This window comes from Syngnathus scovelli, chromosome 8 (assembly GCF_024217435.2).
Source record: "Syngnathus scovelli strain Florida chromosome 8, RoL_Ssco_1.2, whole genome shotgun sequence".
Lineage (NCBI taxonomy): Eukaryota > Metazoa > Chordata > Actinopteri > Syngnathiformes > Syngnathidae > Syngnathus > Syngnathus scovelli.
In genome coordinates, this window is record NC_090854.1 from 6,764,082 (window position 1) to 6,780,057 (window position 15,976).

A 15,976-nucleotide genomic window follows, 5' to 3' on the forward strand; every position below is an offset into this window, starting at 1 on the left:
GGGGAACCAGCCGAGGCGGACACTTTACGGCGGTTGAGTCGTTGGCACTTAGAAAATATTCGCCAAACTTGGCCGGACTTCCAGGGGAAGAGGCCGAATTTTCACTTGTTCTGGCCGACATGGGGAACTAGCCGAGGCGGACTCTTTATGGCGCAAGAGCCGTTGGCACTTAGAAAATTTGAACCGGGTGGCGCGCGCAAGTGCGCGGCCCGCTGGAGGTCGAATGAGGCTCAGCGATTTCATCCGCGGTGCTTATAAAGTGCCGATCCGCCGGCCGGAGCTATTTTCGGCCACCCGGCGCGTGCGCACGGCCTCCCGGCTGTGCCGGGCGGCGTGCGCGAGCTCGCCGGCTGCTGGAAGTCGAATGAGGCTCCGCGATCTCCTCCGCGGTGCTTATAAACAGCCGATCCGCTGTGCGGGAGCTATTCCCGGCCACTTGGCGCGTGCGCACGGCCTCCCGGATGTGCCGGGCGGCGTGCACGAGCTCGCCGGCTGCTGGAAGTCGAATGAGGCTCTGCGATCTCCTCCGCGGTGCTTATAAAGAGCCGATCCGCTCGGCGGGAGCTATTTCCGGCCACTTGGCGCGTGTGCACGGCCTCCCGGTGGTGCCGGGCGGCGTGCGCGAGTGCGCTGGCCGCTGGAAGTCGAATGAGGCTCTGTGATCTCCTCCGCGGTGCTTATAAAGTGCCGATCCGCTTGGCTTGGAGCTATTTCCGGCCTCCCGGTGGTGCCGGGCGGCGTGCGCGAGCTCGCCGGCCGCTGGAAGTCGATTGAGGCTCCACGATCTCCTCTGCGGTGCTTATAAACAGCCGATCCGCTCGGCTGGAGCTATTTCCGGCCACTGCGCATGCGCCCGGCCTTCCGGAATTTGAACACATTTCGTCAATAAATTTCGCATATTTCTGATTGAATTTTGAAGTTTAATATAATGCAACAATTGAGCTCGACTTATACAAAGGATATATCATAAAATCGTAAATTTCCGTTGAATTTTAGGGGATCGATTTATACACCGAGTCGACTTATACACCGGCAAATACGGTATGTTGCTGTTATTGTTATTCACCCGAGGCGCCTGAGAATGGTTGTTCTCTCTTCACTTAAGAAACACAGATCCTATGCAGTGGCTGGTTCATGTTCATTGCCGTATCAATGACGAAACTACTTTTAGGCACGTTCTTCTGTTGGTATTTGAAATCAATCGTGGTATTTTGCGGTGAGTCAATAGTTACTATACCACTAACATTCTTGTCGTGCATTGGTTTCGCGATTTGGATTTAAAAGTTAAACGTGAGATAACCTGACTTTTGTAATTTAGTGTCATCTAATGCCGAATGGTATATTGAACTGAAACTTAACTATGGATGACATGTTAAATGCACTGAACCAACACTCTTCCTTCCCTTCGCGTTGTCCCGCCTCCGGAATACAGATGCGTTCAATGATAATGCGTTCATTTTAAAAGCTAAAGTCCCAATGAGTCACACACACATCTGGGTGTGGTGAAATTTGTCCTCTGCATTTAACCCATCTCCGTGTGATGTTGATCCATCCCCTGGGGGAGAGGGGAGCAGTGAGCAGTAGCTGTGCCGCGCTCGGGAATCATTTGGTGATCTAACCCCCCAATTCCAACCCTTGATGCTGAGTGCCAAGCAGGGAGGCAAAGGTTCCCATTTTTATAGTCTTTGGTATGAACAGGTGTTGTGCTCGATTTGGTTCCCCCGTGAGATTTTGTTCCCCCTGCCGCGGGAGCGCGCACGCCTTGTTTGGAAAGCGAAAAACCGATGCCGTACGGCGTCGTACAACGTCAGCACTATGTTGTTTTCAATAAAAACATGAAGAATTCACGTTTGCGTCAGTCAATTTTAATTTTTATAACGCATTATTCTCATTTGATGTCTTTAAATTCATCCGCGTTCTGCCATTGAAGCGGGGTGCATTCAAAGACCAGTCGTACAAACGGAACACTCATTTACTTCACCAAAAAGCAACGATATAATTACGTGAGCTCTTTGCATAAACCTCGATGCAAAGAAACTCCTCCTTTTGGGTACCGTTACATGCTACAAGGAGTATATATATATATATATATATATATATATATATATATATATATATATATATATATATATATATATATATATATATATATATATATATATATATATATATATATATATATATATATACTCAAATCATTCTCGTTACGTGTGTGGCTTTTTCTTAAATGAACAAGTTTGACATTGCTATAGTGTCAGCTTTTAATTATATTGCGCTGTCATTTTAAAGCAAATTAATAAATGCAACAATATTAATTTGCTTTGAAAATACCTGAGTAATAAAATGGATGAATGAATGATGATCACAATCTCCTTTGTAATATATACTCCTTGTAGCATGTAACGGTGCCCAAGAGGAGTTCTTTGCATCGAGGTTTATGCAAAGAGCTCACGTAATTATATCGTTGCTTTTTGGTGAAGTAAATGGGTGTTCCGTCTGTACGACTGGTCTTTGAATGCACCCCGCTTCAATGGCAGAACGCGGATGAATTTAAAGACATCAAATGAGAATAATGCGTTATAAAAATTAAAATTGACTGACGCAAACGTGAATTCTTCATGTTTTTATTGAAAACAACATAGTGACGACGCCGTACGACGTCGTACGGCATCGGTTTTTCGCTTTCCAAACAAGGCGTGCGCGCTCCCGCGGCAGGGGGAACAAAATCTCACGGGGGAACCAAATCGAGCACAACACCTGTTAAGCATCTGTGGCTGGGCATGTTTCTTCTTCAGAAAACAAGGGAAGCGTGGATTTAGTTAAATAGTTATACATTTTTACTTCCCAGAGAAATGAAACCAATTTCATTCCTGAGAAAACTGACGTAAAGCCAACCTCCGCACTAAGTATTGAATTTACGAGGTAGCTTGAATGCATCTTCAGTCATTTTTGAGAGGCAGCCTTTGATGGAAGAGTAGCGGCAACGATTTCGTAAGCAATCAATTTTATACACTATTACTGAATGTTTTTCGGATATGGAATCGTTCAAGAACAACCTACGCATATAGCGTTAAGTTTCAGTCACATCAGAAACCTTATAACCGAAGAGGAGACGTCGACTCGTCCCTCATCTTGTCCTCAACTTAACTGTTATTGTTTGCTTCGCAGTCGCCTAAAATTTTGTAAAAAACAAACAAACAAAAAAACCATCACTGTTCGCGTATGCTTTTCCTACATTCCCGGCAGTGCTTAGGGTGCTGCTATACGGCAGACAACTCCGACAACGATGCCTCTCAAAGGAAATTCAACCGTGGCGATGTATTGCATAATTTAAAGTCTTCCTATCGCACGACACGGAATTTGGCGTTTGATTACACCAGTTAAAGTGGACGAAAATATAGAATTAAACTGCTTCCCCAAGTCGTTTTATTTTCAGCTGTCGTGTATTTGAACACACTGTCCCAAAAACATGCATTCTAGGCTGATTGAGCACTCCAATTTGCCCGTAAGTATGAGAGCGAATGCCGATGGTTGTTTGTCTCAGTGTGCCCTGCGATTGGCTGGAAACCAGTTCAGGGTGTCCCCGTTCTACTGCCCGTAGTCATCGGGATAGGCTCCAGCACACCCGCGATCTATTTTAATTTCACGATTGTTGTTCACCTTATATGTACTCTACAGTTACTTAATAACCCTTAATAACAAAGACAGTTTGTAGCAAACAGCAGATGTTTGGACAATGTGTGACCTGATAAATTAAACAAAATAATAAAGTTCAATGTTGGGAAGGTGATGAGACATTTTTCGGGAATACCCGAGTACTTGGTCATACATACATAGTAATGCAGTCTGGAACGTAAGCATACTTAAAAATAAAATATACCCTTATCATATGACTTTATTCAAATTATAAAAGTGCAGCGTTATTGAACACATTGAATATGTTATTTAAGACCACCACAAGTTACTATTTAGTTACTGTTGCTATTTTTATTTTGCACTCTTATGAGATCAGTGTTACTCCAAAAGCGGTTAAGTCATGGCTATTTTTTAGACTGCCAATTTATCTTGTGCATTTGAAATCTCGAGTGGTACGCTTCACTCCTAATGATAGCGCTTATAATAGCAGTCCCAGTTGGAACGCTTATAAGCTCTCCATAACGACTAAGAGACACTGACTCAACATACAAAACTTTTTGTGGAGCTGACTGGTAAATGGAATGGAGTTATGTGATGTAGTTTGCTTATTCTTAAATCATTATGTTAAATAATCATGGTTTCATTATTTCATTATACTTTCTGCCATGTAATGATGATGATGATGATGATGATGATAGAACTTTATTCATCCCACAGCGGGGAAATTTACTTGTCACAGCAGCGCATACGAGTGCAAGAAAACAAGTGCCAAAATTTCAAAAAGGATAAATAACAGACAAAGACAAAGACTAGTGCCGCTAGTAGAGACAAAACACTTTTTTTTTTTATCAGGTGCCACACGTGTTGTAAAGTCTGACAGCAGAGGGAATGAAGGACTTGCGGAACCGTTCCTTCCTACACCGTGGGTGTAATAGTCTGCTGCTAAAGGAGCTGCTCAGGGACTGCACAATGTCATGGAGGGGGTGAGAGGTGTTGTCCATGATGGATTTCAGCTTAATCAACGTCCTCCTCTCACCCACAACCTCAATGGAGTCCAGGGGACAGCCCAGGACAGAGCTCGCTCTCCTGACCATCTTATACAGTCTCCCCCTGTCCCAGTCCGTACTGCCCCCACTCCAGCATGCCACAGCGTAGAGGATGGCAGAGGCTACCACAGAGTCATAAAAGGTCCTGAGGAGAGCCCTGCACACTGTCAGGCAGGGGACAAGACGGAGGACCCGGATGCAGAGTCGTTTCTTTCTGGGATTTATTCCAGCAAGCACACTGAGCAAAAGTACAAATCAAATCGCCTCTTGCGAGGGAAAACACGTGGCAAAAAGTACAAACAAAAGGTGTCGCACTGAGGCGAGTCAAAAGGCTAAAAGTACAAATCAAAACGCCTCTTACGAGGGAAAACACGTAGCAAAAGTACCAACCAAAGGCGTCGCACTGGGGCGAGACAAAAAGGCGATGGGGACCAAGGCACAAACAAAAGCGTCGCTCGGTGGTGAGACAAAAAGGAGGGTTCTTACAGAGAGCTCGGACATCAAGGGATCGCTGGTGGTCGGGACGAGGCAAGACACACTGGCACAAGACAAGGGAAAGACACGGACTAAATACACACAAAAGGGCGGGGACACAGGTGATGACAATTAGTGTCAATTACGCAGGTGCACACAATCGGGATCAGGGAAGACAAGACAACCAAACACCAAGGAAGGAAACACGAACTGAAACGGAAGGGATGACAAAATAAAACCGGAAGTAAAGTTACGACAATCGACGAGACAAAAAACTGGAAAAATAAACGCGACCGCATGACACACACACCAAAGGACCTCAGTCTCCTCAGCAGGTGGATGCGACTCTGGCCCTTCTTGTATAGGGCGTGGGTGTGATCAGTCCAGTTTGTTGTTAAGGGGAACACCCAGGAATTTGTAGTTCTCCTCTACCTCAATGTCCGATCCTTGGATTTTCACCAGAATGAAGTGGGGTGCTATCCTCCCGAAGCTCACAATCATCTTCTTCGTCTTGCCGGTGTTCAGCTGAAGCTGGTTGAGCTCACACCAGCTGACAAAGTCCTTGATGACCGTACTGTATTCCAGATCGTTCCCCTCCGAAACATATCCAACAATGGCTGTGTCGTCGGAGAACTTCTGGATGTGGCAGTGTGCGGTGTCGTGGGAAAAGTCTGAAGTGTACAGGGCGAAAAGGAAAGGAGAGAGCACCGTTCCCTGGGGGACACCTGTGCTGCAGCGCACCACGTCAGGCTCACGATGTAACCTCACATACTGCGGCCTGTCGGTGAGGAAGTTTGTTGTCCATGCAGCCAGGCGCTGGTCCACACCCGCCTTCTCCATCTTCACCCTGAGCAGTGACGGCTGGATGGTGTTAAAAGCGCTGGAGAAATCGAAGAACATGATCCTCCCAGTGCTCCCGATGTCCTCCAGGTGAAGCAGTGTTCTGTGCAGTAAATAAATCACTGCATCATCCACCCCAACAGCAGGCCGGTAAGCAAAATGCAGGGGGTCCAGCTACACTCCCACCAGTGAACGCAGGTGACCCAGGAGGATCCTCTCCATAGTCTTCATCAGGTGGGAAGTCAAGGCAATAGGCCTGAAGTGGTTAGGCTTCTTGGGGCGCGGCACCTTCGGTACGGGGACCACGCAGGAGGTCTTCCACAGGGCTGGAACTTTGTTCAGGCTCAGGTTGAACAGGTACATGACCACGCCACTCAGCTGGTCCGCACAGTCCCTGAGCAGTCTCGGACAGATGCCGTCTGGGCCCGGGGCCTTCCCTGCCTTGATCTTTCTGAGGTGTGAAATTTCTGAGGTGTAATGGAATAGCATTATGTTCTGCATTTCACTATTCGGTTCTGGTACAAATAGATGACCAAGGATGTATTTGTAGTTAGTAAAAAATATTTCAACTGTGGCGTGTGGTAGTCACAGTTTGGACTTTGTCTTAAAAGTTTAACATGACATATTCTGATTCAGCGTGGACCATAAAACATTATAATTTTGTGGCTGTGGCAGAATGTAATGAACTATTGTAATTCTGGAGTTATGGCCTAAAAATTTCAAATTTGGTTTCATTCGACCATAACAAAATATTCCCAAAAACTACTATGGTCAGTGATGCCAGTCATGTGTTACCAAGTAGCGTGTTATTTTTCAAATATACACATTTCTGAGGAACTACCGTGATTTTCGGACTAAAAGTCGCGCCGGAATATAGGTCGCATTAGCCATAAAATGCACTATAACGTGAAAAAAACGCCATATATAAGTCGCTCGGGAGTAGAAGTCGCATTTTAGGGGGAAATTTATTCGACAAAATCCAACACCAAGAACAGACATGAACGAGCAACAACAGGCTAAACGATAGGTATGCTAACGTGACATAAACACAAACGAAGAGCTGAGAACGGGCCTGACGTAACATTCAGTTATTAAAAAAACTATTACATAAATAACACGTTTATAAAACCATCTGTGTCACTCCAATTCATTCAATCCATAGGTCGTCCTATGTACGGCAACGTACAAGGAAAGAGGTGGGTTTGGTAAATGGCTCTTTATTTAACAAAACAAACTACCAGGCGTGTGGCGGCGTGGACTTCCAGCCACGGAGGTGGAAGAGAGATCCATAGAATAGGACCGGGCATGCTTAAAAGCCATGACCGAGCCCCATCCACCGTCCCCGGACAGCCACCCGGCCGAGCGCCGGCCCCCGACTTCTATCCACGGAGGTGAAAGAGAGCTCCGTAGAGTAGGACCGGGCGTGCGTAAAAGCCATAACAGTTTTTCAAACCTTCTGTGTCACTCCAAATCCTTAAATCCTTCAAACTCTTCGTCCTCCGTGTCACTTAGAAACAAAGCCGCTAATGGTGCCGGTAGTACGTGGGGCCCTTCGTCATCTTCGTCATCCTGTGATCAATCTTTGTCCTTTTTGTAAACAACCGCCGCGCCGCGCTGCTGACGTCACTTGAAATTCAAATTACAGTAATTACTTGCTACATCGCGGTTCGTTTATTGGGGTTTCACTTTTTTTTTTTTTTTTTTTAATTTTTGAAAAAATTCACATATATGTAAGTAGCTCCTCATTATAAGTCGCCCCCCCCACCCAAACTATGAAAAAAAAACCGCGTCTTAAAATTACGGTACGAATCTACAGTTATAACCGAAATGATTAGCCACCCCATTAAGAAATTACTTTTTTTTTTTTTATTATTTTATTTATTCACAGAACTTGCCAAATACCATTAACAACACATTTGTTGTTTGTAAAACAAATACACTACAAAGCAAAAGTGAATCTTTGACCAGGATAAGCGAAAGAAGATGGATGGATGCATGGATGTTTATTGAAATGATTAGCAGGATAAGCGGAAGAAGATAGATGGATGGATGGATGGATGGATGGATGGATGGATGGATGGATGGATGGATGGATGGATGGATGGATGGATGGATGGATGTTTACTGAAATGATTAGCCCCCCATTAAGAAATTACTCTTGATTTAGTCACAGAACTTGCCAAATGCCATTAACAACACGTTTGTTGTTTATAAAACAAATACACTACAAAGACAAAAGTGAATATTTGATCAGGATAAGCGGAAGAAGATGGATGTTTATTGATGCAATGAGTTTAAACAAAAAGGGGAGAAAAAGGAGAAATCCAAAATTATTAGCCCCCTGGCCATTATTAATCAATAGTGTACCCTTTTAGAGGCACAACTGCAAAGGATGGCACAGGTGTCCTGAGGGATTTGGGCCATTCTTCCAATGCAAATTATTCTAGTCATCCTTGTGAAGAACTATCCGAAGACACCATTATTTGAGGTTAATCAGAGGCAGTTTGAATGGTGGCAAATGTGTCCTGATTCCCATTTAACATGAGTTTAAATATGATTAATTCTTATTAACACAGCCACGTCCCAGTTATGCAACCACATTATTTCACCTTTGCTCTCAAAATGATTTAAAATACAATAACAATTGAGGTATACAGGTATAGCTCTGATCGTTTTACATCGCAAAAACTTGAGATGGGGTACGTTGACTTTTTATAATCCAGATAGAGAACGAGAGGTGGTAATAGACACTTTATTCATCACCTAGTGAAATTCACTGAACGCAACATTAGCCCTAGAATCCTGCTTCTTATTTATAATTTGCAATATGAATGAATCACATTACTAGCGCACACAGAATGTATTAAACTCAAAAGTTATGGAATCGCTCTGTCTCAGAGACTGCTGTGCAAATAAATGTCTGCCAATAAAATTAACCTTTGAAATCTGTTTTCATGAGGTTTGTGAAAGTATGTGTTACGTCTGTTTTTCTCCTTTCTGGTTTGCTTTTCCCCATTTAGAAAATGGTGCAGTAAGGTTGGCATGGACTAACAATGAGTCAAAATAATCCCTGCCTGTGGAGCCAACTTCCACAGAGCATCAGTGCTCCTTGTGACCGCTACAAGCATGCCTGCTGCAGCTATGAGGGGTATGTCTATATTCTGGGAGGAAGAGACAACAGTACTCTGAGGGACTTTTGGAGGTACAGTGTAGGTAAGCCATAGACAAACGATGACTGTTAAGTATTTGATTAGAAGTAGCCAATTTAGGCATTTTTCCCAATTTGAAACAGTTCCTAAGTTTTTTTTTTTTTTTTCAACATGTCTGACGTGCTTACGTAAAGGATAACCCAGGGATAAAAAACTTCACTCAAAGAGCGGTTCAAATGAGACGTTAAAAGCCCAAAATGAATATGACTTTTGTGGGTACTATGTTAATTTGTAGCGCTATATCGCAAAGTTGAAATGAAAGTTTCCTTCAATAATTTTAAATACCGTATTTGCCGGTGTATTAGTCGACCTTTTTCGATCCAAAATCGACCGAAAAAAATCGACCTCGACTTATACACCGAGTCATAAAATTTAACTTCGTATTCATCGCTTCAAATGTGATGGTAACCAAGGCCGTTTCTCATGCATCTCATTGTGCGTGGGTGTGCGTCCGTCAGGCTCATCAAACAGCGAGAAACTGAATCATTATAAAGCGTTCGTCGCATTAACACGCATCCTCAGCAACAATTTCAAATATTCTCACCTCAATAACGGACATCGAAAGCCAGGCAGTGACGATGACTGCTAGGGGGAAGTACTGGGTATTGAGCGAATGTGCGAGTCATCGCGCGTCAAGCAACGACAATAACTACCGGTACGTAAAGATTCAATCGCCATGTCTAAATGAATGTCGTTGGCACTATTATTCGCCAAACTTGGCCAGACTTCCAGGGGAAGAGGCCGAATTTTCACTTGTTCTGGCCGACTGGAGGAACCAGCCGAGGCGGACACTTTACGGCGGTTGAGTCGTTGGCACTTAGAAAATATTCGCCAAACTTGGCCGGACTTCCAGGGGAAGAGGCCGAATTTTCACTTGTGGTGGCCGACACGGGGAACCAGCCGAGGCGGACACTTTACGGCGGTTGAGTCGTTGGCACTTAGAAAATATTCGCCAAACTTGGCCGGACTTCCAGGGGAAGAGGCCGAATTTTCACTTGTGGTGGCCGACACGGGGAACCAGCCAAGGCGGACACTTTACGGCGGTTGAGTCGTTGGCACTTAGAAAATATTCGCCAAACTTGGCCAGACTTCCAGGGGAAGAGGCCGAATTTTCACTTGTTCTGGCCGACATGGGGAACCAGCCGGGGCGGACTCTTTATGGCGCAAGAGCCGTTGGCACTTAAATATTCGCCAAACGCTCTCAGGATAGAGAAGACCAAGAAGATGCCCTTTATGACATGGCATGAGATGCCATTTTCGTTTAGTAAACGAAAACGAATGGAACGAGCTTTTCGGAAGTAGCGACGATGAAGACGAATTTTGAACTCTATGTACCGGCAATCACTTTATAATTATAATTTGTAGTTTCTTAACTAAAAATAAACCAGTTTCTAAGAGTGTTCATTGTTGTTAGTCTCTCGGCGCGTAATATCACAAGGTCATGAAGTAAATAATATTTAAAATGGCGTATAGATCGCTCGCTACAAACTCGCGAATTTGAACACATTTCGTCAAGAAATTTCGCATATTTCTGATTGAATTTTGAAGTTTAATATAATGCAACAATTGAGCTCGACTTATACAAAGGATATATCATAAAATCGTAAATTTCCGTCGAATTTTAGGGGGTCGACTTATACACCGAGTCGACTTATACACCGGCAAATACGGTAAGACATTTAAAAGGCCTTTTTAGCCTACTTTTTGTTTGGCACGGGGCAGCACACAGGCAAGGCAGGGCCCCGGTGCAAGCTTTTCCATATGCTTGGTATATTGTATATTGTAATACATGCTAAACAATTGGATTTGTCCCAAGTCTGCTGCTTTCACAAAGGTCTTTGTTACCATTCTTCTGAAATGCCTTTTTTCAATGCTTTTATTTTAGTCTGTAATGAATGGACAGAGTTGAGCTGCATGGGTGAGACCGCACCAGAGGAAGTGGAGGAACATTCTATGGTTGTTCATAAGGTGAAAATTATTTTCTATTAGTTCTTAAATGTTGTATTTTTTTAAAACATACATATATGCTTGAAAATGTCAGATTGCTCATAATGACTGGACTATATTTATTAATCTGAACTTTCAGGGCTTTATATATGTGTTTGGAGGCACATTGGATTCAGCATACACTCCGCTGAGATGTCCTCTCTGGGTGTTTGACATAGGTAAGGTTTTTGATGAAGACAAAACATGTTGCAACATGCTTGCATGCCAATGTGCTTCTTTCTCTTGCTTCTTAAATTCACAACTGGTGCATAGTCTCTTCAGAGTACACCCAAAGTTCCTTTTGACCTATTCAACGGAGCATATGGTAGCTTTAGGACTTTATGCTGATACACTGCCCATCCACTCCCAAAATTTCCACTGTTCTATTTATTTGTATATAATTAGGACATGCAAAATTCCTACATTCGTCAACTAAACTTTACTTTAAAAACAACAGCTGTAACAAAGTGCTGCACATTAGCTCAAACGCAATAAATACTACTGCTGCTATAACGAACCCCTTATAGTATAAGGGGTATAACTCAAGGCCCAGGGGCCAGATACGGCCCGCCACATCATTTTATGTGGCCCGCAAAGACAAATTGTGCATTAAATTTGTGTGTCATTACTAGAATTGCAAATTGTCTTCACTTTTAATAATATATATATTTTTTAAAACATTTGACCAGTTTTTACTCGTCTGATTTGGAAATGAGTTATTTGTCGGTTAGTTTTGTAGCTTTTACTGTATATAATATGAGGGGCTCATACATTTATTTGGGTTGACAGTCATAATGGCCCTCCAAAAGAAGCTATGACTACAATGTGGCCCACGATAAAAATGAGTTTGACACCTCTTGCCTTATACCAGGGGTCTCAAACTCCAGTCCTCGGGGGCCGCATTCCTACATGTTTTCCAAGTTTCCCTTGTTAAACACACCTGATTCAATTATCAGGCTCCTGCGGAACGTGAGGATGAACTGATCATTTGAATCAGGTGTGTTTAACGAGGGAAACTTGGAAAACATGTAGGAATGCGGCCCCCGAGGACTGGAGTTTGAGACCCCTGCCTTATACAGTATAATTGACACCAACTATATATTTTTATTTATTTATATATAAAAAAAAAAAAATGTTACAAAAAACACGGGGAGGGCTGCCTAAAAGCATTCTCTATTGGGGGGAGACGACAGCAACAACAGAAATTGCCTCCTAAATAAGGTTGTGAAAAAATCTTGAAAAAAATCTGCAAATTGGAATATGCGACTGGCTACTCACTCCATTACTATAGTGATACCTCAAGTTATGATCATAATATGCTCTGTGACCCGTTTGTATCTCGAAACGTGTAAATTGAAGTAGCCTTTCCCATTTGATTGAATGGAAATGCAATTAATCCTCTCCAGCCCCCAAATTGTATTTACATTTTATGCATGCATTGAAAAAGAGTCTCATTCGAAAATCAAATAACAATCTCAGCTAAATGTTATTTATTTTGTCTATTATCTTATCTATTATCGGGAAATTTGTTTTATTAAAAAAAAAAAATCCTTAATTGGCATTAAGGAGGAACCTTTTGGATAAATGTCTGTGCATCACTCAATTTTTTTGTTATGGCAGAAAAAGCCTCATCCGGAGTTTTATCTTGCTTTGCTTAAAGCTCTTCTTGAATAAGGAATGTCCATTTTTTGTCCTTTAAATTATTTAAGACACATTTCAATACAGTAAAAACTACATATACATACCGTCAAACTTTTTCAACACGTTAATCAGAAATTTAGATGGACATACACCAGCTTTTGAGTTGCCTTTACATTTACAGCCAACAGTAACCTTTAAGTCATTTTCTTAATGATGATACGACTACTACTTCTACCACTAATACTTCTACTACTACTAAGTACTACTACTACTACTACTACTACTACTAAAGTTGTGTGACAAAGCAGCACAACTTGTTGGTTTATATTTTCCTTTGGAATCACATTTTACAACATTGTTCTTTTTGTCTATTTAAGCAAAGCTCAAATGGGTGCACTGTACGAGAAAAGCAAATGTTCCTAAGGTAAGTTTATGTTTTTGTTCTTTGCATTTTTTTCAAATTAATTTGGCTCTTTTACAAAAAGGTTATGCTTCCTGTTGATGAAATGTCACGTTAAAGTTGGGGGAAAAAAATGAAAAAGCTACGAACCTGCTTGTGTTGTGGTTTTAGAAAATGATGGGAATTCAAGTTATTTTACAAGAGCCGTTTCTTTAGGCTCGGCTTCCTAAAAAGCCCTCTTTCCGCTCCCATTTGGCTTCTCATTATTTTGTTGCTTCAATTAATTAGCAAATTGCAAAAACTAACACCCACATGAAAATATTGATCAATGTTTGTCAGTGAGTAAGCGAATGAGCATGGTCTAGACCTATTCCATTTCAAGTGCCTTGAGGTAAAATGTCACTACATAACTAAACCAACTTGTGTCTATGTGTTATATTTTCATGGCTATAGACACCAATGCCAACCAACAGAAAAGGCCACAGTGCGGTGGTGATAGGTTCATCCATGCTGGTGTATGGCGGCTTCATAGATATAAAGGGATCAACTCGAGAATTTTGGAGTTTGGATTGTGGTGAGTACATATAATCATTCATCCATTTTCTACACCGCTTGTCCCCATGGGGATCGCGGGCGTGCTGGAGCCTCTCCCAGCAGTCATCGGGCAGTAGGCGGGGGACACTCTGAACCGGTTACCAGCCAATCGCAGGGCACACAGAAATGAACAACCATCGAGTACATATAATAATAATACTAATAATAGTAATAATAATAATAATAATAATAATACCCCTCCGTGAGTCATCACCTTACCGTGGTGGAGGGGTTTGCGTGCCCCTATGATCCTAGGAGCCATGTTGTCTGGGGCTTCATGCCACTGGTAAGGTCACCCATGGCAAAAGGGTCTTCGGTGAGGGGCCAGACAAAGCACGGCTCACAAAACCCCTTATGACGATTAAGAAAATTGGACCTAGTTTTCCCTCGCCCGGACGCGGGTCACCAGGGCCCCCCTCCGGAGCCAGGCCTGGAGATGGGGCTCGAAGACGAGTGCCTGGTGGCCGGGCCTTCGCCCATGGGGCCCGGCCGGGCATAGCCCGAAAAGAAAACATGGGTCCCCCTTCCCATGGGCTCACCACCTGTGGGAGGGGCCAAAGGGGTCGGGTGCAAAGTGAACTGGGCGGTGGCCAAAGGCGGGGACCTTGGTGGTCCAAACCCCGGCTGCAGAGGCTGGCTCTAGGGAATGTCACCTCTCTGGCTGGTGTGTGAGGCAGAAAAGTTCCGACTAGACATAGTCGGACTTGCCTCCACACATAGTTTGGGCTCTGGTACAAGCCCTCTCGAGAGGGGGTGGACTCTCTTCCACTCTGGAGTTGCCCACGGTGAGAGGCGTCGAGCAGGTGTGGGCATGCTTATTGCCCCCCGACGAGGGGCCTGCACATTGGGGTTCACCCCGGTGAACGCGAGGGTAGCCGCCCTCCGCCTTCAGGTGAGACTGACTGTTGTTTGTGTCTATGCATCAAATGGCAGCTCAGAGTACCCACCCTTCTTGGGGTCCCTGGAGGAAGTACTGGAGAGCGCTCCTTCTGGGGACTCCATCGTTCTACTGGGTGACTTCAATGCTCACGTGGGCAATGACAGCGAGACCTGGAAGGGCGTGATTGGGAGGAACGCCCCCGCCCGATCTGACCCCGAGCGGTGTTCTATTGTTGGACTTCTGTGCTCGACACGGATTTTCTATAATGAACACCATGTTCAAGCATAAGGATGTCCATGTGTGCACTTGGCACTAGGACACCCTAGGCCGCAGTTCGATGATCGACGATGTAGTCGTGCCATCGGATTTGTTGCTGCATGTTTTGGACACTCGGGTGACGAGAGGGGCGGAGCTGGTATCTGATCAACACCTGGTGGTGGGTTGGCTCCGATGGTGGGGGAAGATGCCGGTCCGACCTGGCAGACCCAAACGCTCTGTGACGGTCTGCTGGGAACGTCTGGCAGAATCCCCTGTCAGGAAGAGCTTCAACACCCACCTCCGGCAGACCTTTTCCCACGTCCCGGGGGAGGCGGGGGACATTGAGTGGACCATGTTCCGCGCTTCCCTTGTTGAGGCAGCCAACCGAAGCTGTGGCAGTAAGGTTGTTGGTGCCTGTCGTGGCGGCAATCCCCAAACCCGCTGGTGGACACCGGCGGGAAGGGATGCCGTCAAGCTGAAGAAGGAGTCCTATCGGGCCATTTTTGGCCGGTGGGACTCAGGAGGCAGCTGACAGGTACCGGATGGCCAAGCGGAACGCAGCTTCGGCGGTTGCTGAGGCAAAAACCCGGGCATGGGAGGAGTTTGGCGAGGCCATGGAAAATGATTTCCGGACGACTTCGAGGAAATTCTGGTCCGCCATCCGGCGTCTCAGGAGGGGGAAGCAGCGCACAGTCAACACTGTTTACAGTGGAGATGGCGTGCTGCTGACCTCGACTCGGGACGTTGTGAGTCGGTGGGGAGAATACTTCGAAGACCTCCTCAATTCCACCGACACGCCTTCCATTGTGGAAGCAGGGCCTGGAGACTGAGGCGGACTTTCCAATCTCTGGGGTCGAAGTCACTGAGGTAGTTAAAAAACTCCTCGGTGGCAAGGCCCCGAGGGGGGATGAGATCCGCCCGGAGTTCTTAAAGGCTCTGGACGTTGTGGGGCTGTCATGGCTGACACGCCTCTACAGCATTGCGTGGAGATCGGGGACGGTGCCTCTGGATT

General features: G+C 44.6%; 2 protein-coding genes across 12 annotated transcripts in view; one reads left to right on the plus strand and one right to left on the minus strand.

The window, feature by feature from the left end:
* LOC125974177 (uncharacterized) overlaps nucleotides 1-15,976 on the minus strand; it is a 28,570-nt gene that overhangs the window by 2,770 nt on the left and 9,824 nt on the right. The window lies entirely within an intron of this gene.
* Nucleotides 2,726-15,976, plus strand: part of LOC125974183 (inhibin beta B chain) — a 43,117-nt gene continuing 29,866 nt past the window's right edge. Inside the window, exons 1-6 of one of the 8 annotated variants that reach the window (XM_049729151.2) lie at nucleotides 2,726-2,991; nucleotides 9,017-9,209; nucleotides 11,091-11,173; nucleotides 11,292-11,370; nucleotides 13,210-13,256; nucleotides 13,686-13,806. Coding sequence is in view for 3 of the 8 variants with exons in the window: in XM_049729148.2 (XP_049585105.1) it covers nucleotides 9,050-9,209; nucleotides 11,091-11,173; nucleotides 11,292-11,370; nucleotides 13,210-13,256; nucleotides 13,686-13,806 (490 nt within the window). In the remaining 5 variants the exon portion in view is untranslated. The remainder of the gene's footprint in view (nucleotides 2,992-9,016; nucleotides 9,210-11,090; nucleotides 11,174-11,291; nucleotides 11,371-13,209; nucleotides 13,257-13,685; nucleotides 13,807-15,976) is intronic. The other 7 variants (XM_049729152.2, XM_068651646.1, XM_049729155.2 and 4 more) reach the window with 7 other exon arrangements.